Source organism: Gadus macrocephalus, chromosome 1 (genome assembly GCF_031168955.1).
Source record: "Gadus macrocephalus chromosome 1, ASM3116895v1".
NCBI lineage: Eukaryota > Metazoa > Chordata > Actinopteri > Gadiformes > Gadidae > Gadus > Gadus macrocephalus.
In genome coordinates this window covers 11357339-11384869 of record NC_082382.1, presented here as the reverse complement: position 1 = coordinate 11384869, position 27531 = coordinate 11357339, and the positions used below count along the sequence as shown (strand labels likewise).

At 47.5% G+C, this 27531-nt stretch overlaps 2 protein-coding genes across 2 annotated transcripts in view; one reads left to right on the top strand and one right to left on the bottom strand.

The window, feature by feature from the left end:
- Nucleotides 1-1254: 1254 nt before the first annotated feature.
- Nucleotides 1255-14238, top strand: si:ch73-217n20.1 (P-selectin). Its single transcript, XM_060070681.1, has 11 exons — nt 1255-1443; nt 1544-1726; nt 2555-2740; nt 2913-3009; nt 3230-3303; nt 3485-3658; nt 5193-5372; nt 8335-8514; nt 10327-10506; nt 12320-12499; nt 13993-14238. Exons 1-11 carry the CDS (start codon nt 1380-1382, stop codon nt 14022-14024), a joined length of 1530 nt encoding a protein of 509 aa, XP_059926664.1. The 5' UTR covers nt 1255-1379; the 3' UTR covers nt 14025-14238.
- Nucleotides 14229-27531, bottom strand: part of scube3 (signal peptide, CUB domain, EGF-like 3) — a 15096-nt gene continuing 1793 nt past the window's right edge. The window contains exons 2-15 of the mRNA XM_060055326.1: nt 26908-27024; nt 23496-23618; nt 23163-23279; nt 22940-23035; nt 22569-22685; nt 21712-21873; nt 21098-21301; nt 20622-20783; nt 19860-20027; nt 19537-19698; nt 18640-18837; nt 17422-17574; nt 17219-17298; nt 14229-16878 (exon numbers count right to left, since the gene is read on the bottom strand). Of these exons, the coding sequence (XP_059911309.1) occupies nt 16726-16878; nt 17219-17298; nt 17422-17574; nt 18640-18837; nt 19537-19698; nt 19860-20027; nt 20622-20783; nt 21098-21301; nt 21712-21873; nt 22569-22685; nt 22940-23035; nt 23163-23279; nt 23496-23618; nt 26908-27024 (2012 nt within the window). The 3' untranslated portion in view covers nt 14229-16725. The remainder of the gene's footprint in view (nt 16879-17218; nt 17299-17421; nt 17575-18639; nt 18838-19536; nt 19699-19859; nt 20028-20621; nt 20784-21097; nt 21302-21711; nt 21874-22568; nt 22686-22939; nt 23036-23162; nt 23280-23495; nt 23619-26907; nt 27025-27531) is intronic.

The window sequence follows — 27531 nt, the reverse complement described above, 5'->3', positions numbered from 1 at the left end:
CTGGCGGGGGCACGTCTCTGTGGTCGGGGGGGGGGGGGTCGACGTACCCCCCTGGGGGCCCAACACCCCGGCTGCGTAGCTCCACTTACCACTGCTCGCAGAGGGCCACCAGGATCAGGCCTGACCAGTCGGAGCGCGCTCTGTCCATCAGAGGCCGCAAGGGGGCTACTGGGGGAAAGGGGACGCCAAACAGGTCCCTCTGCGCCTGGCCTCCTCTAGATCTCTGTCACGACCTGAGGACGGAGACCCCGGTCCGCTGCCATGGGCTGCTATGTATATATATATATATATATATATATATATATATATATATAGTTAAGTCACACAGATTTTTGCCAGTGAAGAAGGAGAGCGGAAGAGGTGGACAAGCTGAGCTGCCACTCTGCCCTCTGCCAGGTGCCAAGCTGGAGGCGGCTCCCTCTGCTCCCTCTGTTCCTCCACCATCCCCTGCTTTTTTAAATAATCTATTGGATGACATAATCTGTTCTGAGAAGCTATGATCAGACAGGAACAGTTGTGGTTAGCAAATGTAGGCTTCCTGATTCTGAGGCATGAGTAGTACCGAGCCCCACCCAAGTGTAAGCCTACACAACAGCCTGACAAGAGCATGGGAAAACCGTTTTTTTTTACGTCATGCCAAACCTTTAGAGCAGGCCTATTCAACTAGCGGCCCCTCTTAATTTTTTTCTACTCATTTAGAATTAAACATTGTTTAATTCTAAATACGTGTCCAAAATATGTGAGAACAAAATCTTTTATAATGATATGATTAAAAGTGAAGAAGTAAGGAATGCGTCTGACAAGTTTATTCCATGTAGTAGTAGGCTACTATATATATTAAGTTAACACTACTTTAAGTACGATTTATTTGTAGCTATTCATTCACGTAGTTTTACTCTGTTTGGCCCATGAACCCCCAGTGGTTTTCCTTTTCGGCCCAATTGTTAAGGAGGTTGAATAGCCCTGCTTTAGGGAATATAAACTTGAATAACCTAACATTTTGGTAAAACGAGACCAATGACTGTTAGTCATGTCTCGAATATGAAAAAAAAGAAGGGGGAAATATATTACTGTAGCTATTTGATAAGCTTGAAAAAGAATACACTTTCACACAATCTCTATTATGATCTTGCTTACATCACTGAAGGTGTCCCGGTCTCCTCCAAACGGCAGACCCCCCAGTGGTATTTATCTCTTCCTTTTCAACGTAATGTTCCGAAAAGTAGAGTATTATTATTTTCAAATTAATTTAAATGAATCCAAATACCAATGGCTAAACAATAGGCCGACACCCTGTTTCCAATGTGTTTGGGCTCCCGGACACCTCCCACTACTTATACTCGATCTTATAGTGAAGATGTATCCTTCGACAGAGCAACATGGCACCGATGATGATGAAGGTGGGGATGCTCTTGTTTCTTGCGCTTTCGATCCAAGCTGCAGGTAATTTAGTCCTCCCCCAACCGCTCAATTGTTTCGGAGTTTCTAAAAACGTGAACGTTTTTTTTTAAAAAATCTGCTTAACTTTCTCTTTATTTTACAGCACCTCGAGAACAAGGAAAAGCTTGTGAAAATAGGCAAAATGGTGAGTTCACAAAGGTAACTGCAAACAACTACAAAGAGACGAGCGCCGTGACCAATGAAGAGGAGCTGTACGACTGCTCAACTACACAGACGACCTCGGGAGTCCTGAGGTGTCTGGAGGGGCAGTGGACGAAGTGCGCCCGTGAGTAGCTCACCTTCCCCAAATGTATCTTGTTATGTTCTTTAGTGACATTGAAATAATATTGCATAAGTGCGTGCATCAGTATGCTGTTTTATATTACGACTGCTTCAATCGATTTGCACAGTCCTCGTTTAAATGACCCACCCCCTTTTTGTAATCTCCGTTGTGAACGTGGAACAATAAAGCCCTTTATTTTATTTATTTATTTTTTAAGGTAACGCTCCCACGATTTTCTATTGGCCGGTACTCTTGTCTATTAGATGTATGTATCGGTCAGCGCGTTGATTTCGTAGCCTATTACATGGTCTACTATTTAATACGAAATATACAAATATGTACATAAATGATAGTGTCCGTACAGAGCTGGGCCAGGGCAGTAGGGAGTAGGAAACCGGTCAAGGGGCCAACAGGGGTGAGTCATTTAGATTCTGCTACGCCTACCCAGAATATCCAAAACAAAAGTAAACACACTATAATACTCTATTATGATTATGACAATGATACTTTACATTTTGTTAGTGGATAATAGCTGCATTTTTTGAGTTTTATATTCATCTTCATTGTTGCACTTATTGTGAGTTACATTTGTAATGATTCAAAGTAATATTGTTTTGTCTGAAAGAAACATTTCTAAATACTTTCCATTTACAGCTGATTTAGTTTTTTAAAAGAGTGTTTCATACTCCTCACTGGTATAGGTATAGCCCAAATTGTTGCTACTATTCATATTTGTTAGGTTGAAACATAAATTAACAAATACATATTGTTAAAAGAACAAACATTACAAACATGCTATTTTAATTTAAAGCACGTTTTCTTCCTTTCCAGGGGTCTGCGGTAGGCCAGTTAGCACCGATGCCAATGCCTACCTTGAAAACAAAGAGACCAGCTTCGCCCCTGGAGTCAAAATCCGCTACTCGTGTGCCGTTGGATATGCTCTGTCCAGGGGCAATCGACACCGAAGATGTTTACCTAAAACATTTACATGGTCGCCTTTAACCATAAAATGTGAACGTAAGAAATTCTCTGTGGTTTCAACCCTATTTGACCAACCTATCGTAGCCTATAGTTTATAAGTAAATTCACCATTAATTATTACATAAATAACTCCAGTATCACATTCAACAGAGGTAGATGTTTATGAGGGTCCTGACCACCAGATTGATGATTTGATCTTTCACACCAGGCATTTCATGTGGCTCTGCTGGAGAGATCCTGAACGGAGAGGTCATCTATACTGGAGTAGAATTTGGACACACAGCCACAACAGTCTGTGCCGAGGGGTAAGAGGTGTGTGTGTGCTTGCGTGCAAGACTGCTTGCACGTGTGTGTGTGTGTGTGTGTGTGTGTGTGTGTGTGTGTGTGTGTGTGTGTGTGTGTGTGTGTGTGTGTGTGTGTGTGTGTGTGTGTCATTCAAATGAGCCATTTGATTATTTAGTGATGTATGGAGAAAGAGTGTAATATAATCTGTAGCTGTAACGGCTTCCCGCGCTCCATCACCAGACACTTGCTGGTGGGAAAGGCCAACAGGACCTGCTTGAGTGGTGGTTGGGACGGACGTCCAGCCTTTTGTGAAGGTCAGTGTCACCCCAATACGCAGTAAGGTCACCTTCCAGAACCTTTTTGGTATTGTTTGTATTTCCGCAGCCTTCGTTTAAACTGTGTGTGTCTGTGTCTGTGTCTGTGTGTGTGTGTGTGTGTGTGTGTGTGTGTGTGTGTGTGTGTGTGTGTGTGTGTGTGGTGTCGTGCGTCCCCTAGCCGTGCAGTGTACCAAACCAAAGACCAACACAGAGACATTGGGCCCCTGGAAGGCCTCGTACGCGTACAGACAGGCCCTGGTGTTCCGCTGCCGTCGGGGCACTCTTGTGGGCCCAAAGGCCATCTCGTGCAGCGAGAACGCGACCTGGAGTGCCCCCCCTCCCGTCTGCAAAGGTACCACTCCACATCCCCCCCATCAGAACAAAGATCCTTTTAATCCATTATTTGATTCAGGTTTAGTTAGGAACTAGTAAGTATATTGTTGCTTTAGCTTTCCTAGTATGTCATATTTAAGCCTTGTACAGTACTACGGGATAACCTTGAAGGAATACTTCACCGGGGGAGACATGAATCTGTATTGAAAGTGGGTCATATATTTAGTCGAATAGTAGCATAAATTTCAAATGTTGTGCCCCCTTGACCAAGGAAAGGGAGACAGTGACTTTTTTGGCGCTTGCGGATTGAAGACGACAACTCCCACAATGCCAATCAGCATAACATAACAGCCAATCAGCGTTGGCTGTTACTCCGCACCACGGCAGCGGGGCTCCGGCGGAAGACAATCACGTTCCACAATCGCGGGCCTCATTCCCTTTCTCCTCCATGTCGCAGTTCAGTCTACTTCAGATTGAAGGTTGTATCAGCGATTCTGATTGAAACATAAAGTATCACATTCATCTGCTTTTTCCTCACAATCCGCAAGCTGCCCGTCCCATAAGCCGGCTGTCAAAAAACCGCGTCTCTCTAGGCAGCCTAGGCTCCGAGATCGCACACAAAAACAAATGGTACTACCAACACCTCAAAATCAAAATAAACAGTGTTCCAACCAATCACAGAAAAGGGGTGGGTTTTGTGGTGTTTCGCACTCGTGCCTGGGCTATGCGACCGTTCGAGTGTCGTATGTGTTGCGCGTTCATGGTCATGCACGTTCATGAAAATGCGCGTCCATGATCATTTTCGAAACACGGGAGGGAGGGGCTAGCTGGCTCTGTATGTTTGGAATCTCGCAACGGAAGTCAGGGCAACCAGAATCGCTGATACAACCTTTAATGTGGAAGAACCAGAGGCGTGGAAGAACCAGAGACGTTGGTGAACCCGACGTCGTCGTTTGAGATGATATTATGAAAAAACGACTGCGTCGGGTTCCCGACGTCTCTGGTCCTTCCACATCAATCTGAAGTTGCAGTTCAATCTGGACTCCCATTGCAAATTAGCTTCTGCCATGTTCGGAGGTTTGTGTCGGTCTAGTTCTCTAGCTAAACGGTGAAGAAACATGGTGGAATTTTGTGATTTTGTCATCTCATACGCGAGCTCCTGTCCCCCTAATTCTTTATTTGTGGGCTTACAAATTTGCGGAACCAGGGGTATGTAGTCCTCGGCCCTTCTAGCCTTCTTTAATGGGTCCATGGTTCTAGCCGGCAAACAAATTTCTACTGACATGACGTCAAACGCGTCATTTGACGTCAGTTCAGGAGAAATGTAAGGAGGACAGCTGGGCCAATGGAAGACTGGGCTAGACTGAGGGAAGAAAAAGTATTATATTATAATATAGATTTGATAATGACACGGTTCTGTGTCGGTGAAGTATCCCTTTAATGAAAAGTATTATTATTATTTGCCATTTAAATCATATTGTATATATATTAATCAATACAATTTGTGCTAAGAATACGACCGAGTGACCAGATGAATGTCTTTTTCCTTACAGATGTTGAATGTCCTCGTCCAAACGTGCCGCACTCGTCCCTGTCAGGGTCGTGGCGCCCACCGTTTAGGTACAGGTCCTCGATGACCTTCTCATGCGACCCTGGCTACGTTCTGGTGGGCCAGGCCTCCGTGTCCTGTAGCCTGGAGGGGAGATGGACCCCCGCTCTTCCCCAATGCATTTGTAAGTAAAACTTAAAGGTCTCATGGCATGAAAATCTCACTTTATGAGGTTTTCTAACATTAATATGAGTTCCCCTAGCCTGCCTATCGTCCCCCACTGGCTAAAATTTGCGTTTGGTGTAAAACGAGCACTAGGCATCCTGCTCGCCTTTAGAAAAATGGAAGCTCAAGCGCGCTGAATATGTGGCCCCATATGTCATAAGGGGCCAAATTACGTCATAAGGGGGAAATTTACGTCGTAAGGAGCCAAATTACCTCCCCAAATTACCTCCCCTCTGCCTTGCCCGCCCAGAGAATTTGGTCCACCAATAAGACAAAGAGCTACGACCGTGCGAGCGCCACATGTCTGTGTGTGTGTGTGATTAAACACACTGCAACGCAAGTGTTGTACACTTCTTTGTTATTTGGATAACCGTTCTGCTGTTGCTGTTATGGCGCATAACACGTCGGTTCTTTTCTCTGGTATTTCCACAACGAGACAGTAGTTGGGGTTACCTCAGCCCTGGTTGAGAAGGAATTGGGGGAAAGGAACTTTGGCTTTGACTCCCTGAAGTACATGAACTGCGACATGCTGCCCACCGCCCGCTGCCACTAGGAACCACCGCCACGAAGCACCACCGCCCGGCAGCGGGCAGCGGGCAGCACGCGGTTCAGTCTACTTCAGATTGATGTGGAAGTGGAAGAACCAGAGACGTCGGAGAACCCGACCAGTTGTTTGTGATTCATATATCGTCTGGAGGTGCACACAGCTTTTGGCCGTGATAATATGCATTATATGATATAGATATCTATGTATCATATGATATTATTTAGATATAGAGCTCCAGGACTGTAACGCAAGTGTTGTACACTTCTTTGTTATTCGGATAAGCGTTCTGCTGTTGCTGTTATGGCGCATAACACGTCAGACTCTTGTCTCTGGTATTTCCACAACGAGACTCGTAGTGGGGGTTATCTCAGCCATGGTTGAGAAGGAATTGGGGGAAAGGAACTTTGGCTTTGATTCCCTGAAGTACATGAACCACGACATGGAAGAGAAAGGGATTGTTGCCCGTGATTGTCTCCCCCTTGAGCCCCGCTTCCCGCTGCCCGCTGCCGAGGGATCACCGCCTTAACACTGACCGCTGCCCGCTGCAGAGGTCAGTCCCGGTGGTCCCTCTGCAGCAAGGCTCCGGCGGGAGACGATCGCGGTCAACCATCGCGGGCAACAATCCCTTTCTCCTCATGTCGTGGTTCAGTCTACTTCAGATTGATGTGGACGTGGAAGAACCAGTGACGTTGGAGAACCCGACCCAGTCTTTTTTTCATAATATCATCTCAAACGACTCCGTCTGGGTTCTCCAACGTCTCTGGTTCTTCGTGACCGTGTTAACTGGTGACCATCAGCCGAATGCGTCGCTTGTAGTCGTGGCTACGCCAGCTGTTGGAAATCGGGTCCAGACACGTAGCTGTTCTTGCGAATGCCTCTTTGATTTGTTTTTCAATAAAATGTCAAAAATATTCCCATCTCATTCGTATTTGGAGTCTAATTGGAGGAACTTGTCACGTAGAACCGTTTTAAGCTAAAATAAATGGTAAATGTACCAAGTTCGGATTCCATTCCGTTGTGCCGTTGACCCACAGGGAAATTTTCCGCCGTAGTAGTAAAAATCACAAATTCTTCTTAAAAACAGCAGGAAAGGCAGCCAGATCAACTTGTGACCCAACTATCCATGTACTTAAGACCATGCATTGGTCGCGTTTCCAAAAATAAGACGCCTTTACATCCAGTTATTCAAAACCTAATGTTTCCCCCCACTGCTTGGAACTAGCCAAAAACACTGTTATGCGCTCATTCTATCATTTCGGTCGGCTGATGTGGTGTTGTTGTCCCCTTTCACTGGATGTATCTGTAAGCAAAGCAGCGACTTCGGAAATCCATGCGTTTACATGGGACAGCTAGATCGGATTAAGCAATGCAATTGCTTAATCTTAATTGCATTAAGCAACGCAATGTGACGCAAGGCGGTATCACTTTGAGACATAAAGTTTATTCAGATCAACAAAGCATACATTACGGGATTCGAACTCATACCATTTTGGGGGGGAAATATTTGAAGTTGAGATTCCATTCCATTGCGCCGTAGAGCCACAGAGACTCCATCAGCTGTAGTACTAAAAACTCCAACTAGACTTCTTCCTAAGAGCAGGAGGCAGCCAGATCAACTTGTGACCCGACTGTCCATGTTATTATTGACCATGGTATTTGTCTCGTTTCCAAATAGAAGTGGCCATTACACCAGTTATTCAAAACCTAATGTTGTGTTTCCCTCCACTGCCTACAACTCAGCCAAAAACACTGTTATGCGCTCTTTCGCTACCATTTCGGTAGCCTGATGTGGTGTAGTCTCTTGCTCTGGATCGTCTTTAAGCAAAGCAGCGAGCTCGAGAATCAATGTGACGCAAGGCAGTATCACTCTGAGACACAACGTTTATTCAGATCAACAAAGCATACCTCCAGATCGTCTAAGGGATTATAGGCCTAACGCCCCTGACTAGTTATCAGGCCAAAATCCCGTGTCTCAAAAAGAGGGCAAGTCCGGGCAAAACAGGACGTCTGGTTACCCTACGTACGGGAAACCCATTTGATTCCTACCCGTTCCACTGTTAAATAGCAGTCCAATTGGTGGACGTCAAACGCGTCATTTGACGTCAGGTCAGGAGAAATGTAAGGAGGACAGCTTGGCCAAGGGAAGACTGGGCTAGACTGAGGGAAGAAGAAATATTATATTATAATAGAGATTTTATAATGATAGAACGCCGGTTCTGTGTCGGTGAAGTATCCCTTCAATGAAAAGTGCTTAAAAGTGTTATTATTATTTGCCATTTAAAACATATTGTATATATTTTAATTAATTAATAATTAATACAATTTGTGCTAAGAATACGACCGAGTGACCAGATGAATGTCTTTTTCCTTACAGATGTTGAATGTCCTCGTCCAAACGTGCCGCACTCGTCCCTGTCAGGGTCGTGGCGCCCACCGTTTAGGTACAGGTCCTCGATGACCTTCTCATGCGACCCTGGCTACGTTCTGGTGGGCCAGGCCTCCGTGTCCTGTAGCCTGGAGGGGAGATGGACCCCCGCTCTTCCCAAATGCATTTGTAAGTAAAACTTAAAGGTCTCATGGCATGAAAATCTCACTTTATGAGGTTTTCTAACATTAATATGAGTTCCCCTAGCCTGCCTATCGTCCCCCAGTGGCTAAAACTTGCGTTCGGTGTTAAACGAGCACTAGGCATCCTGCTCGCCTTTGTAAAAATGGAAGCTCAATCGCACTGATTTGGAATGTGGCCCCATATGTCGTCCTAAGGGGCCAATTTACCTCCCCTTACTCTGCCTTGCCCGCTCAGAGAATTCGGCCCGCCAAGACAAAGAGCTACGACCGTGCGAGCGCCACATGTCTGTGTGTGTGTGATTAAACACACTGTAACGCAAGTGTTGTACACTTCTTTGTTTCATGGATAACCGTTCTGCTGTTGCTGTTATGGTGCAAACACGTCGGTTCTTTTCTCTGGTATTTCCACAACGAGACAGTAGTTGGGGTTACCTCAGCCCTGGTTGAGAAGGAATTGGGGGAAAGGAACTTTTGCTTTGACTCCCTGAAGTACATGAACTGCGACATGCTGCCCACCGCCCGCTGCCACTAGGAACCACCGCCACGAAGCACCACCGCCCGGCAGCGGGCAGCGGGCAGCACGCGGTTCAGTCTACTTCAGATTGATGTGGAAGTGGAAGAACCAGAGACGTCGGAGAACCCGACGCAGTCGTTTGTGATTCATATATCGTCTGGAGGCGCACACAGCTATTGGCCTTGAAAATATGTATGACATGATATAGATATCTATGTATGATATGATATTATTTAGATATAGAGCTCCAGGACTGTAACGCAAGTGATTTACACATCTTTTATCAGGTTATCTCAGCCATGGTTGAGAAGGAATTGGGGGAAAGGATCTTTGGCTTTGACTCCCTGAAGTACATGAACCACGACATAGAGGAGAAAGGGATTGTTGCCCGTGATTGTCTCCCGCTTGAGCCCCGCTTCCCGCTGCCCGCTGCCGAGGGACCACCGCCTCGGCACTGCCCACTGCAGGAGGCGGTGGTGCCTCTGCAGCAAGGCTCCGGCAGGAGGCAGTCGCGGTCAACCGTCCCTTTCTCCTCCATGTCGTGGTTCAGTCTACTTCAGATTGATGTGGACGTGGAAGAACCAGAGACGTTGGGGAACCCGACGGAGTTGTTTGAGATGATATTATGAAAAAACTACTGGGTCGGGTTCTCCGACGTCTCTGGTCCTTCCACACCAATCTGAAGTTGCAGTTCAATCTGGACTTCAGAGAGTCAAAGCCAACGTTTCTTCCCCCAATTCTTCCTCTCCACTTCGGCTGTTTCCCATTGCAAATTAGCTTCTGCCATGTTCAGAGGTTTGTGTCGGTCTAGTTCTCTAGCTAAGCGGTGAAGAAACATGGTGGAGTTTTGTGTTTACATCTCGTACGCGAGCTCCTGTCCCCCTCATTCTTTATTTGTGGGCTTACAAATTTGAGGAACCAGTGGTTTGTAGCCCTCGGCCCTTCTAGCCTTCTTTAATAGGTCCATGCTTCTAGCAGGCAAGCAAATTTCTACTGACATGACGTCAAACGCGCCATTTGACGTCAGGTCAGGAGAAATGTAAGGAGGACAGCTTGGCCAAGGGAAGACTGGGCTTGACTGAGGGAAGAAAAAATATTATATTATAATAGAGATTTTATAATGATAGAACGGCGGTTCTGTATCAGTGAAGTATCCCTTTAATGAAAAGTGCTTAAAAGTGTTATTATTATTTGCCATTTAAAACATATTGTGTATATATTAATCAATACAATTTGTGCTAAGAATACGACAGAGTGACCAGATGAATGTCTTTTTCCTCACAGATGTTGAATGTCCTCGTCCAAACGTGCCGTACTCGTCCCTGTCAGGGTCGTGGCGCCCACCGTTTAGGTACAGGTCCTCGATGACCTTCTCATGCCACCCTGGCTACGTTCTGGTGGGCCAGGCCTCCGTGTCCTGTAGCCTGGAGGGTAGATGGACCCCCGCTCTTCCCCAATGCATTTGTAAGTAAAACTTAAAGGTCCCATGGCATGAAAATCTCACTTTATGAGGTTTTCTAACATTAATATGAGTTCCCCTAGCCTGCCTATCGTCCTCCAGTGGCTAAAACTAGCATTTGGTGTAAAACGAGCACTAGGCATCCTGCTTGCCTTTGTAAAAATGAAAGCCCAAGCGCGCTGATTTGGAATGTGGCCCCATATGTCGTCATAAGGGGCCAAATTACCTCCCCTTACTCTGCCTTGCCCGCTCAGAGAATTCGGCCCGCCAAGACAATGAGCTACGACCGTGCGAGCGCCACATGTGTGTGTCTGTGTGTGTGTGTGATTAAACACACTGTAACGCAACTGTTGTACACTTCTTTGTTTCATGGATAACCGTTCTGCTGTTGCTGTTATGGCGCATAACACGTCGACTCTTTTCTCTGGTATTGCCACAACGAGACAGTAGTTGGGGTAATCTCAGCCCTGGTTGAGAAGGAATTGGGGGAAAGGAACTTTTGCTTTGACTCCCTGAAGTACATGAACTGCGACATGCTGCCCACCGCCCGCTGCCACTAGGAACCACCGCCACGAAGCACCACCGCCCGGCAGCGGGCAGCGGGCAGCACGCGGTTCAGTCTACTTCAGATTGATGTGGAAGTGGAAGAACCAGAGACGTCGGAGAACCCGACGCAGTCGTTTGTGATTCATATATCGTCTGGAGGCGCACACAGCTATTGGCCTTGAAAATATGTATGACATGATATAGATATCTATGTATGATATGATATTATTTAGATATAGAGCTCCAGGACTGTAACGCAAGTGATTTACACATCTTTTATCAGGTTATCTCTGCCATGGTTGAGAAGGAATTGGGGGAAAGGATCTTTGGCTTTGACTCCCTGAAGTACATGAACCACGACATAGAGGAGAAAGGGATTGTTGCCCGTGATTGTCTCCCGCTTGAGCCCCGCTTCCCGCTGCCCGCTGCCGAGGGACCACCGCCTCGGCACTGCCCACTGCAGGAGGCGGTGGTGCCTCTGCAGCAAGGCTCCGGCAGGAGGCAGTCGCGGTCAACCGTCCCTTTCTCCTCCATGTCGTGGTTCAGTCTACTTCAGATTGATGTGGACGTGGAAGAACCAGGGACGTTGGAGAACCCGACGGAGTTGTTTGAGATGATATTATGAAAAAACTACTGGGTCGGGTTCTCCGACGTCTCTGGTCCTTCCACACCAATCTGAAGTTGCAGTTCAATCTGGACTTCAGAGAGTCAAAGCCAACGTTTCTTCCCCCAATTCTTCCTCTCCACTTCGGCTGTTTCCCATTGCAAATTAGCTTCTGCCAAGTTCGGAGGTTTGTGTCGGTCTAGTTCTCTAGCTAAGCGGTGAAGAAACATGGTGGGGTTTTGTGTTTACATCTCGTACGCAAGCTCCTGTCCCCCTCATTCTTTATTTGTGGGCTTACACATTTGTGGATCCAGTGGTTTGTAGCCCTCAGCCCTTCTAGCCTTCTTTAATAGGTCCATGCTTTTAGCAGGCAAGCAAATTTCTACTGACATGACGTCAAACGCACCATTTGACGTCAGGTCAGGAGAAATGTAAGGAGGACAGCTGGGCCAAGGGAAGACTGGGCTTGACTGAGGGAAGAAAAAATATTATATTATAATAGAGAGTTTATAATGATAGAACGGCGGTTCTGTGTCGGTGAAGTATCCCTTTAATGAAAAGTGCTTAAAAGTGTTATTATTATTTGCCATTTAAAACATATTGTGTATATATTAATCAATACAATTTGTGCTAAGAATACGACCAGATGAATGTCTTTTTCCTTACAGATGTTGAATGTCCTCGTCCAAACGTGCCGTACTCGTCCCTGTCAGGGTCGTGGGGCCCACCGTTTAGGTACAGGTCCTCGATGACCTTCTCATGCAACTCTGGCTTCGTTCTGGTGGGCCAGGCCTCCGTGTCCTGTAGCCTGGAGGGGAGATGGACCCCCGCTCTTCCCCAATGCATTTGTAAGTATAACTTAAAGGTCCCATGGCATGAAAATCTCACTTTATGAGGTTTTCTAACATTAATATGAGTTCCCCTAGCCTGCCTATCGTCCTCCAGTGGCTAAAACTAGCATTTGGTGTCAAACGAGCACTAGGCATCATGCTCGCCTTTGTAAAAATGAAAGCTCAAGCGCGCTGAATCAGAATGGGGCCCCATATGTCGTCATAAGGGGCCAAATTACCTCCCCTTACTCTGCCTTGCCCGCTCAGAGAATTTGGCCCGCCAAGACAATGAGCTACGACCGTGCGAGCGCCACATGTCTGTGTGTGTGTGTGATTACACACACTGCAACGCAAGCGTTGTACACTTCTTTGTTTCATGGATAACCGTTCTGCTGTTGCTGTTATGGCGCATAACACGTCGACTCTTTTCTCTGGTATTTCCACAACGAGACAGTAGTTGGGGTAATCTCAGCCCTGGTTGAGAAGGAATTGGGGGAAAGGAACTTTTGCTTTGACTCCCTGAAGTACATGAACTGCGACATGCTGCCCACCGCCCGCTGCCACTAGGAACCACCGCCACAAAGCACCACCGCCCGGCAGCGGGCAGCCGACAGCACGCGGTTCAGTCTACTTCAGATTGATGTGGAAGTGGAAGAACCAGAGACGTCGGAGAACCCGACGCAGTCGTTTGAGGTTCATAATATCGTCTGGAGGTGCACACAGCTATTGGCCGTGATAATATATATTATATGATATAGATATCTATGTATAATATGATATTATTTAGATATAGAGCTCCAGGACTCCCACCGGAGCACCCCGAGTGTTCTAGAATATTTACCGAACACGGCCAAAGGCTGTGTGCGCTTCGCCGTTGCGATACATCCACTGTAAACAGAGCGCATGGTTCCGTGGCCGCATGCTGCTCAGGTCCACACCCCCATCCTCCTCCTTGACCCGCCTCTCTGCTCCTCATTTGCATTAAAGCTACAGACACCGAAACGGCTCGTTTGGGGAAAGCTCAATGTGCGACTGGCTCGTAGTGGCTGTAATTCTGCACCACGGCTGAATTTCGGGAACGTCTTCAAATACTGTGTTAGGGGCCCACTAATATCTACAGTATATTAAAGCATCCATAAAGTAGCATGCCATGGGACCTTTAAGGTTCATGTTTAATGTCTCATGGCTGAAATCTGCACCAGCACTAGTAAATTAAAAAAAGAAAATCTGCCTGTAAGGTTTCAATTCAATTTAGATTGGCCACTGTAGAAAATCTATTTCTGAAAGCTTCATCAACTATATCTCCGGAACGGGACAGAAAACAAAGCGTAACTCAGCCTTCTGCTGATTTTATTTTTCCGGCCCAGAAATTGCACTTTAACATAGTAGGATTGCCGGAGCATTGATCCACTTTCATGTGCTCCACCATTTCTCTAACTTGCTCTCTGTCTCCCCATTATTGGTTCACTATTTTCATACAGTTCATGTCTTTCTATTTTCTTTTGTTACAGGGAATGGATATAGATTCAATGCATATGGATAAGACCTTTCACAACAACATTTCTTATCCAACCAACCATCAAGAGTATATAAAGTCACAATTTCAGCAGAAAAGTAGCATATTTGGCCTTGATGGGAGTAGCAGTGTCATATATGCAAACTATGTACTTCGCCTTCCACAAAATCTTTTGTGATACAATTAAATGTTTGATCATCGGTCATCTTTGGCAATAATAAACAGAATATATTAAGATGAAGTACAGTTTGTTTATTTTGGTGTTTTGGACAGTAACAAGTACACATTCCAGTTGCATTAACCTCTGTACAGTTATTTTCTCTTACAATGGATAAGGTTACGTGTTTCATTTCTACTGACTAAATGGTGAGTGAGAGTATTTTATGAACAAAAGGAGCTATGGAAAATAACGACACAAATTTCATTCATTTAAAAAGACAATACAAATCCAGACATTTCTTTACATGAGCAATAACAATTCAAGTGCAAATATCAACTCTATGATACATCATAGCAAACTCTTGCTAAAAGGCGACAAAAAGATCAGGTTGCAGGACAAATGGAATGGAGGGACGACTATAGAAGGATGGAAACGTATTTGACTCCAGAGCCACACATAACATACTTGATTGATTGCCAATGAGCTGGGATCAATGCCCAACTGGGCGAGCACATGGTGAAATTAAATCAATATTTCCACTTTCCTTATGACTGGAGATCTGCACAGCTCCACATTGCCCCCCCTGGTGTTTGACAATGTGGTCACAATCCCTTTGTGTCATCCTGATGTTCAGATACCTACAACTAAAACCTTCGTGTATGAGACACTATACACTATCATTACTTTTTTTTTATATTTACAAAGCAAGTACAAAACCAGTATCATCTCGCTGAAATTTATTCAATGGCAAACGGTGGGAAGGAATTCGTTATTCTTTTATTTTTATTTAGGGGGTTGAGTTTCCAGAATAGTTTTTATTTTATTTTATCATTGTCGTTTGGTCAGTGACAATGCAATTGTCAGTAACAATTTGATTGCACTGGTGCCCAGATCTATCTGGAGAGCTTCCTAAGACCCAAATCAAGTGTTTTGGATTCTGAGCACATCAATTTTACCCTGTTTTGTTTGCGGTTTTGACATTAAAACGAAATACGTTCTAAACATCAGGAATCAGGAATGTTACATTTCTAACACACTGTCTTGACACTTTCTCTTTCAAGAGATAAGTAACACTATATATATAAAAAATCCTCATTTTCCAATCTCTGCCCACAGTGACTGATGCGTAGAAAACGCTAAGCAAGGGGAGAACTCTAAATTACATTCGCTGACAGCCAAAGCACATTTCACATGCAATGTAGTTATGTTGGGGTGTATAGCCTAGTTTAAGGAGTGTTCATGTTCATCAGGAATGTAACATGGTCTGCCCCTGGCATTCTTTGGAAGAGCTTTATTTATTCTGATTAAAGATTGCAGTAAAAGCAGACGGGAGTGTTTTATTCGAAAGGATTTCAGATGGGGCTGAGAGAGGGGCTGACAGAGTTTTTTCAGGGGGGGGGGGGGGGATCATGCTTGATGCAAATTAGGATTAAAAGAAAGATTCAACCCTCGTCTATGTATTTTCACTATTTACAAGATTGAAATGAAAAAGAAATGTGAAAGAACAAAAAAGGAAATGGATTTTTTTCTGTGTAGAGAAACTGTTGCATTTAATGTTCTCATCTCCCTTCTGTTGAACCTATAATCTCTATAATCCATCAGCGGTCAGGACAGCATGAGACTGAGACATCAAAGTGACCTTATAGAAGAAGCAGCAAACTCGATGTCCATCAATGACATTTCTGGCTCTCTTTCAGAGGCGTATTCCACAAAATGCCTCCCTGGGTCTAAATCCTGTGTCTCTCACCAGAGGTGTTCAACAGGTACAGGATTCCTTTAAAGAGTGGGTCACTTCCGTTGTGTTGTGGATGGACAAACAAGGTGGTTTTTGTCGTTTGTTTCTGTGCTGATATTGAATAGGAGAAGGATCCAGGGGGGGGGGGGCGGATAGTGTGTCTTGACGGACCTTCTGGGCAGAAATAAATTACTGTTTTAACAGCAAAACTGGAGAAGTGCTCCATGAGCTCCAACAGAACAGGGCTGAGCTTAACGGACATGGGGAATAGCGACTGATCCTGCTTGTTTTAGCAACAGATAAACATAGATTGCGGATGTGATTAATAACCGCGGACATCAACAGACATACACACACACAAACACACACACACACACACACACGCACAAACCACACACACACACACCAAGCCTCTAACGTTACCACATTACTGAAACAGATATAATCGTAATTTGGCGGTTGCCTTTGACTCCGTCTTGGAGCCAAAGTTTGTCTTTTCCTTTTTCGGTAGTTTCAACCCACAGGGCGGCAACAAAAAAAACACAAACACATACATCCTCATCACAAAAACATCTGCTCAGCTCAGTCATCCACACACTCACAGCGGAGACCTCAACCATGGCTGGAGGTCCCCATTGGAGACGTCTGTGGGCGGTGAACCACAACCTTGTTGTTGTTGTTGTGGTTGTTGACGAATGTCAGGGAGGAGGAAGATAAGCATACCATGGTTATGATGGTTTGAGTTGGAAGTCCTGCGGGTTTCGGGGGTTAGGGGATGAAGAGGTCAGGGGGGGCGGGGGGAGGAAGAGGTTGGGGGGGGGGGGCAGGGGTTGTCAGTTGTATGGTCGCAGGAAGGCGGAGACTTTGCTGCTGATGAGGCGGATGAAGGAGCGAGGCAGCATCTCGTTGGACTCCCGGGGGGTGTACTTGAAGTAGTTGTTGGGGTGAGCCAGCACGTCGAAAAGAGTCTTAATCAGCTTTTTATCCTGCGGGAGGCCAAGAGGTGGAGAATAAGGAATGTTATATTGAGAGCATGTCTATAGCAGCATGCACACACAGTCACACATATATATACACACTATTTCTATAAGCTCCTTATGTGTTGCTGTTTCTTCTTAAAATGTACGTGTGAGTGTCAATGGTCCCACTCAGGGACTAAAGATGAATGTAGCGTGTAGCTATCTCTGGTGTGTCTGGTATGTTGTGCACTATCGCTGTGAAATAAACCCATCAGTTTAAAGACCATCAAAAAGTAAATGGTCCCTCCCCCCAAAACACCAGGTGCACTATGACACCCGCCCGCAGCAGACGGACGGACGGAGGCACCTTGAGGATCTCCTGGTGGTTCTCCGAGGCGTAGAGCCTCCCGTCCCTCACGATGTCCTCCACCAGCTGCTCATAGTCCTCTGAAAGGACACACACACACACACACCGTCACCATGGCCCCTATGCAGTGCTGTGTAATCACGTTGACCGGCGCGCACGGTTCCCTTCAAAGGTGAAGGTGTGTCGTGTCGGCGTGGCCGTACCGTCGTAGGTGACGTAGGGGATCTGGAAGCCCCGCGCGCTGTTGGCCTCGTTGGACTTGAAGCTGATCCAGAGCCGGCGGGAGCGGGCGGTGAAGGCGATGGGCCGCTCGTACGTCTGGCACGTCTCGTAGGTGGTGATGGACGTGGCCGACCCTGCGGAGGGGGAGGGGAATACAACGTTGTACGTTTGGATGAATTGCTAACTGCGCGGCATGCCGGACGTCTCGTCTCTCTGCTGGCAGTCGTACACTTTTTTTTACTGTTTTACTGTTTACACTGATGAGGCAACACAAGGAGTGGACTTAAATGTTTGTTCCACAGCGAATCAACAAAGTGTTGATCCAATTTTCCACTACCTCTCTTTCCTATCCTCTGTCCTTCCCGCCTTCACAGGCCTTCACCTGTGAAGGCCCTTCACAGGTGTCTGGATGGCTGATCGCATGTGTAACAATGCCATATTTTCATCATGGTACATGAAACGAACATCAATATGCTAAGAAGAACTAAGAAGGGGTATCAGTCAAATTGTTTGCCATGGCTATGTCACTGTTTATTATGATCAAGCATCAATGAATGAAGAGCTTGTGCATTCCAATGGATCAGAGCATGTCAATGCTGTGTAGCTCTCTAGTGCCACCAAGTTGTGACAAAGGTGGAACACACACCAACACGACAATGCATTGCAGGGACTGCCTTTTGATGCTAGTGCTACAAGCAGCTCGGCTCAAAAAAAGTGGTTTAACAGATGTGTTCATCCAAAGCCTTCCATAGAAATCTATAGGCATTCATGAGCAGGTATGGGTGAGGCATCTTGCTTTCGGTTGCCAAGGTAGCAGGGTCTGAAATGAATGGGGGCTCATCGCATTTTACCCCTTAAAAATATTTAGAAATATTTGCGTTATATTTTTTAATGGCCTGATTAATAAATAATTGTTGACGTTTATCTGTGTTTGTGATTTAATATGAGTAGTTGCAGTGATTGAATGGTCTGTCATGCGACATAAAATGTCACAGGACATTTTGTCAAATTGTCCTGGAATTTATCCAAAATGACCCTGAAACGTTTTACACAGGGGGAAAAAGGGCCTTGTCAAAATAAGTCAATTATATCACCCTGCTAGGTAGTTCACCGACTTTATGATTCAAACACCTTGACCAGTAACCAACCAGGAACCAACCACTGACCACAGAGGGAGAAGCATCAGACCGAGCACTCACAGTTCTTCCTCATGACCAGCACGTCTCCGCATTCATCCTCGGAGGGCAGGAAGATCTCGGGCACCACGATGAGGATCTTCCTCTTGCTGGGGGGGTTGATGTTCCACACACACTCCACGTTGGCCGGGTAGTTCCCCGGGTAGTTGGGGGACTCGATGTAGCCCGTGAAGTCACCCATCTCTCCACCGCATTCTCTGTCTGAACGCGTGTTTGGACCCCCCCCACACCACACACACACACACACACACACACACACACACACACACACACACACACACACACACACACACGGGCACACACACACACACACACACACACACACACACACACACACACACACACACACACACACACACACACACACACACACACACACACACGCACACACGGGCACACAAAGACACACAAAGACACACAAACATGCAGACACACAGGCAGAGATACAGACACAAAGACACACACAAAACATTACTTTTTATTTAAATATATTTAAATATTTTGTCAAACATACCACTTTTTATAAGCATTTTATATCAATGCATATTTGTGTATATGTTTGCGTATGCATGCATGTATGTATGTATGTATGTGCGTGCATAAAAATATATAAAATCTTTGGAACTTATTTGGTCGTTTAATTTAAATTGGAGGAAACAAAAATTAAATATAACTGCTGTCCGACCAAGTTCATCAATGAGCTGATATTATACCACCAGCTGTGAGTGGGATAAGCCATTATAGAATGTTTGAAAATCTGCCTTTTCCTGTGGGAGTGTCCAACTCAGAATAAAACCCGGTGGTATGATACGGCCCATTCAAGAGAACCGCTAGTACAGAGTTAGTAGCCGTAGGAATGGCTGACAGCATTATGTCACGGCGTCGCTGCCCTGTACTCACTCTTGCACTGCGAGACGCTGGTGGCTCCGTCGAAGTCCGTGGTGGTGTTGCCGGGGCAGGAGATGCAGTAGTTCTGCCTGAACTCCGTCTGGTAGGTCCCCTGCGGGCAGCGGATGCAGCGGTGCACCGTGGTGTTGTAGTAGTGGCCGGGGGAGCACTGGACTGTGGAGCCACGGAGAAGAAGAAGAAGAAGAAGAAGAAGAGGGAACCGTTTGTTAGGAGTCGTGTTGTTGTCACGGAGATGGCGGGTGAAACGAAGACCGATGACATCATGCACTGGGGACAAAGGATTAAAAATGAATAACAAAAATAAACCCACTGACCTTTGACCTCACAGTCGTGGAAGGAGCTGGCGCCCTCCCTCTTGGTGCCCAGGCCCCCTCCGCAGGGGAAGCACAGCGTGCGGCCCAGGTCCGGCTGGTACATGCCCAGGGGACACGGCTGGCAGGGCTTGAAGCCATCGCTGGAGAAGGACCCCGTGGGACACTGGCCTGGGGCGGGGCCGGGGGGAGGAAGGAGAAGGGTCGTCATCGATGCATGGGACCTTCTGAACCGGGCTGCACCAGGGTGCGTGTGCTTGTGTGTGTGTGTGTGTGTGTGTGTGTGTGTGTGTGTGTGTGTGTGTGTGTGTGTGTGTGTGTGTGTGTGTGTGTGTGTGTGTGTGAGTGTGTATGTGCTTGTGTGTGTGTGAGTGAGTGAGTGAGTGAGTGAGTGAGTGAGTGAGTGAGTGAGTGAGTGAGTGAGTGAGTGAGTGAGTGAGTGAGTGAGTGAGTGAGTGTGTGTGTGTCTGATTGAGGGAGGGTGTGTGTATGAGTGTGTGTGTTTAGTGAGTGAGTGAGTGTTTGTGTTCGGGGTGTGTGTGTTTGTGTGTGAGTGAGAGTGTGAATGCGTGAGAGTGTGTGTGTTTGTGCGTGAGTGAGTGAGTGAGTGGGTGAGTGAGTGAGTGAGTGAGTGAGTGAGTGAGTGTGTCTTCGGAGTGTGAGTGAGTGATTGAGTCAGTGAGTGAGTGAGTGAGTGTGTCTTCGGAGTGTGAGTGAGTGATTGAGTCAGTGAGTGAGTGAGTGAGTGTGTAGACTGGTTTCTACCTGCGCAGGAGGAGATGTTGCGGGCTCCGGTGGGCCCGTGGCCGTCACTCCCGGGGCAGAGGTCACAGGCCAGCTGGCCCTCCCTTTCCTGGAAGGTCCCGGGCGGGCACTGGACGCAGCGCTCCTGCTCGCCCTGGTAGTAGGAGCCGGACATGCACCTGACTGAGGGGACGGCAGGCACAGGGACTCTGGTTAGAGGGACTAGCACACACACACACACACACTTTTAAGCCTATGAGGCCCCACCGAACCCCAATGAAACCCTTCAACCCTTCAGACCACCCTTAGTTGTATGGCTGCCTGTTATTCGAATGCGCACGTGTCTGTTTTTCTGACCACCACTAGATGGCGCTAAAGGCGAAACTCCAACCAGCGGACAATAAAGTTTAACATCTCCAGCTTCCCCTGCTCATCCTTTCTCCCTCCTCTCCCCCCAATCTCTCTTACCAAATCTCCCCCTCTCTCCCCTCTCTTACCACAGCGCCCGTTGTCCCTCTCGCGGCCCGGCCCGCAATTCTCCAGGCTGGTGGCGGCCTGGGGCAGCTTCTGGGCCACCTCGTACTCCAGCCCCGCCACGCGGATCAGGAAGCGCTCCTGGTTGATGGACTTCTTCAGGGCCTTGATGTATGTCTTCACCTGCTTCTCCATGCGCTGCCGCAGGCAGCTCAGGTTGCAGCTCCCTGGGGTGAGGGTGACCATTGGATAGATACAGGTTATTGGCTGTGTTGAGGGCACAGCTTTCTGCTAGTGTTCCGGTAACGCAAACAGGGGGACGCCAGCTCTAAGGTACTATGAAGGATTGCTTGATTCCATGTATTTTGGAAATGTTTTGGAAAACATTCCTTTTAATGTGTTCTACGGAAATTAGAAGACCGCCCACTTTACATGATATTGGGATATCTGTGTATGCCTATTGTACGTTAATAAATCAGCAGAAGATGATTTATCCTAAGAGACGTGGCAGGAACTAGGCAGGGACACTAGGCGGTCCTCAACACCAACTCCTCCCGCGCCCCTCTCGTCCACGTCTCCATCTCCCTTCCCCCACAGGGTGCCTCTGGCGGTGGCGCCGTGGCGTCCAGACACTGACCTGTGGTGTCCCCGGCCTTGACCTCGGCCTCCAGCTCCAGGGTGATGCGGGTCACCTCCTTGTTGGAGGGGTTGCGGGCGCGACGCCCCTTGGTCTTCTTGGACGAGTCGCACTTGAGGTTGACGAAGGTCACCAGACAGTTGCTGCAGGGCTGCCCGCCACCTATGGGTCACAGCGGTCCACATTGCTCATCGTATATAAACGCACACACACACACACACACAAGATAGTCCATGCAGGTGTGTTAAGTGATGCAGCAGAAGATCGTCTCGCAAGTGGTGTAACGACGAGGCTATATCTAAGAGTTAATCGGGCGGTAGACTTCACTCAGTCACCCTGCTCTACCTGCTCTACGGAGGTAGAGCAGGTAGAGATCGCACTAGCAATCTCTACGTTGCTAGTGAATAACAAAGAGGGACTCGCACAGTCCCACACCCCAGTTACAGGTCAACCTGCTCTACCGAGGTAGAGAAGGTAGAGATCGCACGAGCAACCTACAGTTGACCTGTAACTGGTAGGCTCGAGTGTCGACGTGTCCCCGAGCAAGACACCCAACTGCTCCTGGCGAGCGGGCCGTCTCCCTGCATGGTTGCATCCACCGTCAGTGTGTGAATGTGTCGCTTTGGATAAAAGCCTTAAATGTAAATAGGTTAGGGGGTGTCGTAAAATATGGACTGGGACGGCTGGGGAGACTGGGATTAAGGGCTATACACGTCAAACAGTATGCATGCCATGCCATCAAAGCATACAGCTGCAGCATGTGATCATTTGAACCGGTGTTGATTGTCTTCTAAACAGCGACCATTAGGATCACCACGGAGACGCCCATGGCATCATGAGGAGGGAGACTGGATTACCGTGCCCCTGGGTGCGGCCCCGGTCCTCCGTGCGGCCTGTCAGCTTGGGGTGGAGGTGACACTTGGCGTCCTTGATCTTGAAGGACGCCGTCTGCTTCACCGGCGGCGCCAGAGTCTCTACAGGAAGGAGCCAGAGGAGCACACTAGGACATCAACACTCTTATCGCCACGGAGACCCCGCTCACAGCCCAGGTCAGGGACGCTGGGAAGGGAGGGGCAGGGAGGGGCAGAGCGCCGGCAGGAAGTGATGTGTGGAGGATGATGATGATGATGATGTTGAAGTTGATGTTTTTGAGGAAGAGGATGACATGTGCTTTAATGGTACGTATACGAGGAATATAAAGGGGAGGGGGGGTTGTTGGCGGGCGAACCTATGCAGCTTTGACTGTTGCTGGCATTGAGCCTGGAAGAAGACTTTCCTCTGACGATGGGGATGCCACAACTTACTGAGTAGCTGCTGTCTGACTCTGCAACACATGTCAGAAGAGAAAGCAAATGTAACCGTCGTTCAACGCTCGGGTTCATATTTGGATTTTGGTGAGCTTGGTGATGTTGGAATTTGTTGGTGCTGCTATGTGATACAAGGTGCGCTACCTGCTAGGTAATGCGCCTTAGAGGAACAGGTGAGAGAACAGCTCTCCTTCCTGCCCGCCTTGCTACAGGTCAGTGTTGCCTTCGGAGCCAGTAGACCCGCGGGACATTTCACCAGCTCTAAGAGAACACAAAACACACAACAAAATGTAAAAGTGAATCACATTCAGTGCTCGCATACCCCTGGCGCCCCCCCCAACAGACCAACCGCCTGCTACTAATGTAAATATAAACTACCGAAACAGCTGTTCCAAACAGAACTCAGCTGTTCTGCACGTTTTTGAATCGGTTGTGGCTGTTGTTGACCACCAGGGGGCAGTGCAGACGCATACATACCAATGCAGTCTTTCCTGTTCCAGTGCAGCTTGAATCCTGGCGGACAGGTACACTCGTAGCCGCCAAGCGTGTTGACGCAGCCGAACTTGCAGCCCCCTCGATTTATACTGCACTCGTCAATATCTGCGGGAACATGAATTTTAGAGCGTTTTCAGAAGGTGTTTTGGTGTGGAGTGGTTGGAAGATGAAAAAATAATACTTTAAAACTAGTGATAGCAAAAAAAAACAACACAGCAACGTTTCTATGAAGAAGATTTAAGAGGAACCAGACGGAGGGCCGCGCTTAATTAAGCATTCCGATGACGTCACTCCGATAAACAACGTCAGAAGTTGGGAGATGATTAACAGCACGCGTGTCAAACAGAAGTGATTGGTTGTTCTCCCTGTTCCCCACGTGGCATTTTATTGGCTTATAGGCCCTAGCAGCTCTGGATATTGGACCAGAGGCAGGGACCGGACAGGTCCGAAGAAACCCTGGACGGGTCAAAGGTGCACCGGGGAGAGAGAGAGAGAGAGAGAGAGAGAGAGAGAGAGAGAGAGAGAGAGAGAGAGAGAGAGAGAGAGAGAGAGAGAGAAATGGGCGCGGGGGAGACAGAGTGAGGAAGACAGAGCACACCAGAGAGATTCAACAGCCGTGATTGATGATGCGGTGTACTGATATGAAATGTGCTCCCCTGTCCCGTTCAATAATTCACCGGGAGACGAGGATGTGAGCGCAGCGCCAACGCTCTCCCAGATTGAAGATGATGACTTCCTCAGCTGTGTTTAGACTGTAGTGAACAGTGAGGCAGCTCACTGTGAGTAATGCACGTCTCACCAGGGCACCCTCGCACGCTCTCATCTCAAGGGGAAGATGGCGGTTCGGGCGATGCGGGATCCTCTCCTGTATCGGGTGTGACACAACTTATGAGCCCCGGAGGACCTTTCTCTCTTAGGTCTTTGTTCTGAATTGAATGGAGGTAATACATCTGCAGTATAAACCAGGAAGGCCTTCGACATAGGGGTGTGTGTGTGTGTGTGTGTGTCTGTATGTGTGTGTGTGTGTGCGTGCGCAAGTGCGTGCGTATGGTTTGTGTGTGTGTCTGACGATTGCTTTTCTCTGTTTAAACACAACGCTTTGTGATCACATCTTCCCAAAGTGTATACACAGAATCCATCCCTGTGTGTGTAACAGTTAAAAGCCCCTCGGTGTGTCAGCGGGTCTGAGCGCTAGGTGCCACTGTAATTGCCTTCTTGCCGACGTCTGTAATTTCTCCCTTGCGTCACCTCACCAGACAGCAGGACTCCATTGTTCCACCGCCCTGAGCAAATCTCCAACGAAAACCCCGCTCATCCATCAAAGCTCTTATTGTTTTCAGGGAAACCAAACTAAGTCACGAAGAGCAGCCACGTGGCAGATCGCCGTCTGCGTCCGTCCTCGGTTTTTCCACATCATCGCTGCGAAGGTGTGGGTGAACAGCGAGGACACGCTGGTACCATCGGACGGGCCTGGCTCCTTTGGGATACATGCTGTTGTTTTAGGTGACCAAGAGTCCAACTCAAATGACCGCCGTGTTGCAAGTCTGGAGATCTCCCCAGAGGAGAGATGATGATGAGGAGGATGAGGAGGATGAGGATGATGACGATGAAGATGATAGACCTCGGCACGCAGCTCTTAAAGTACTCTCAACGACCACTTTGGAATATTGAAGAGCCCTCAGAGCTCCGCGATGGCCTTTGCATTGTGTTTTTGGGTGGTTAGTAAGGTTAGTCAGTAGGCCGGTGAGTGGGTTTTTGGGTGGTTAGTAAGGTTAGTCAGTAGGCCGGTGAGTGGGTTTTTGGGTGGTTAGTAAGGTTAGTCAGTAGGCCGGTGAGTGGGTTTTTGGGTGGTTAGTAAGGTTAGTCAGTAGGCCGGTGAGTGGGTTTTTGGGTGGTTAGTAAGGTTAGTCAGTAGGCAGGTGAGTGGGTTTTTGGGTGTTTAGTAAGGTTAGTCAGTAGGCAGGTGAGTGGGTTTTTGGGTGGTTAGTAAGGTTAGTCAGTAGGCCGGTGAGTGGGTTTTTGGGTGGTTAGTAAGGTTAGTCAGTAGGCAGGTGAGTGGGTTTTTGGGTGGTTAGTAAGGTTAGTCAGTAGGCAGGTGAGTGGGTTTTTGGGTGTCCGGGAGCGCCATCAAATTCTGTGTTTCTGGAGAACAGACAGACTGACAGCGAGTGCTCAGAGGGACGTGAGGAGAGAAAAACATCTGTGGCCGACCCACACACACACCTGGAACCCTTTTCACAGGCAATTTAAATAATATTCTCTTCTACATTGAATGGTCCTAAACGATAACGGTTAATTTGCATTAATTTAAATTACTTTCTCATTTTGAAACAAGTCTGTTATGAATTTTATGTTTTTGTTTTTCTCGGTACATGTCTGTTGTTCCTCCAGTCTTTTCTGGAGATGCGTATCTTTGTGCAGGGTTTGCGTGGACTGAACAACAGAAAGAGAAGATTAGAGAGAGAGAGAGAGAGAGAGAGAGAGAGAGAGAGAGAGAGAGAGAGAGAGAGAGAGAGAGACAGAGAGAGAGAGAGAGAGAGAGAGAGAGAGAGAGAGAGAGACACACACACACACAGACAGACAGACAGACAGACAGACAGACAGACAGACAGACAGACAGACAGACAGACAGACAGACAGACAGACAGACAGACAGACAGACAGACAGACAGAAAGACAGACAGAAAGACAGACAGACAGACAGACAGACAGACAGACAGACAGACAGACAGACAGACAGACAGACAGACAGACAGACAGACAGACAGAGCAAGAGACTCATTGAAAAAAGGTACAATATTATATGTATTCCAAGTGCGAGTAGTGTCTCTTGCCTTCCTCATCAGCAGCAGAATCAAACTACTGATAAACAGAGACACCTCAGACATACTCACACACCTCAGACCCACACACTCACACACACCTCAGAAACACACACACTCACACACCTCAGACCCACACTCACACACACCTCAGAAACACACACACTCATACACCTCAGACCCACACACACCTCAGAAACACACACACTCATACACCTTAGACCCCACACTCACATTCACACACACATACAGGCCATCAGAGCAAAGCCAAAATCAAAACACTCCTTCTGTGTTCCATGGACTGGATCGTCGTCACCGTCTCCCCCCCCCCACCCCCCCCCCCCCCCCCCCCCCCCCCCCCCACTCACTCTCCATCTCGTGCGTCTTTAGAACATTTTCCTCCGTGTTCCCATTGACTCCCTGAGTGGTTCCTTACTGGTAGCTCAGGGGACAGAGAGGGGGGGACGAGGAGGGAGGTGCTACAGGAAATTGCGGGAGGGAGCGAAAGGAAAGAAAGAGAGAAAAAAAAGTGTGTTGGTGTTGGACTGGGAAAATGAATGGTGGCCCCTCACCTCCGCAGTGGGCCAGGCCGTAGAGGACGTGGCCTTTATGACACAGGCACTGGAAGCTGCCTGCAGAGTTGACACAGGAATGGTCGCAGGCTCTGTCAAAAGAACATTCGTCAATGTCTGCGAGAGGAGAGAGAGGGAGAGAGAGAGAGAGGGTGGGGGGGAGAGAGGGGTGAGAGGGAGAGAGAGGGGAACAGTTAGAACATTCAAAGCTAGTGTTTAATAAACAGATTTGTATCCGTGACTTTTTTCAAACAAATCGGTCTTTTGTCACGAGTTGCTCATAACTGAATGTCTTCTGTCAAATAAATAACGGTATAAAGAAAAGTGAAAGAAAATTCAGAAACAATAAAGATTGTGATTGGAACTGGTCATTTAGTCTCATTCCTCCTTACCCCACCCCCCCCCCTTCTACCCACACGCCAACCACCCCCCATTCCAATGTTCTTCACTTGTTGTTTTTTTAAAGGGAAAACACATTTTTAAATCCTTTAGATCTGGGGGCCACCTGGGAATCATCAGCCTAACAATGATAAATGTCCTTGTAAGTCAGCAAAGGCCTCACATCCCCTCCGTGTTCTGAAATATATAAACGCAAACTATCGTTATATCTGGTAAAGGTCATCC

Excerpts from the sequence above, each read along its gene's own strand:
- si:ch73-217n20.1 (XM_060070681.1), top strand. The coding sequence starts at position 1,380 with ATGGCACCGATGATGATGAAGGTGGGGATGCTCTTGTTTCTTGCGCTT. Across the intron at positions 2,741-2,912 it reads TTTAACCATAAAATGTGAAC|GCATTTCATGTGGCTCTGCT; the intron begins GTAAGAAATTCT and ends CTTTCACACCAG. Across the intron at positions 10,507-12,319 it reads CGCTCTTCCCCAATGCATTT|ATGTTGAATGTCCTCGTCCA; the intron begins GTAAGTAAAACT and ends TTTTCCTTACAG.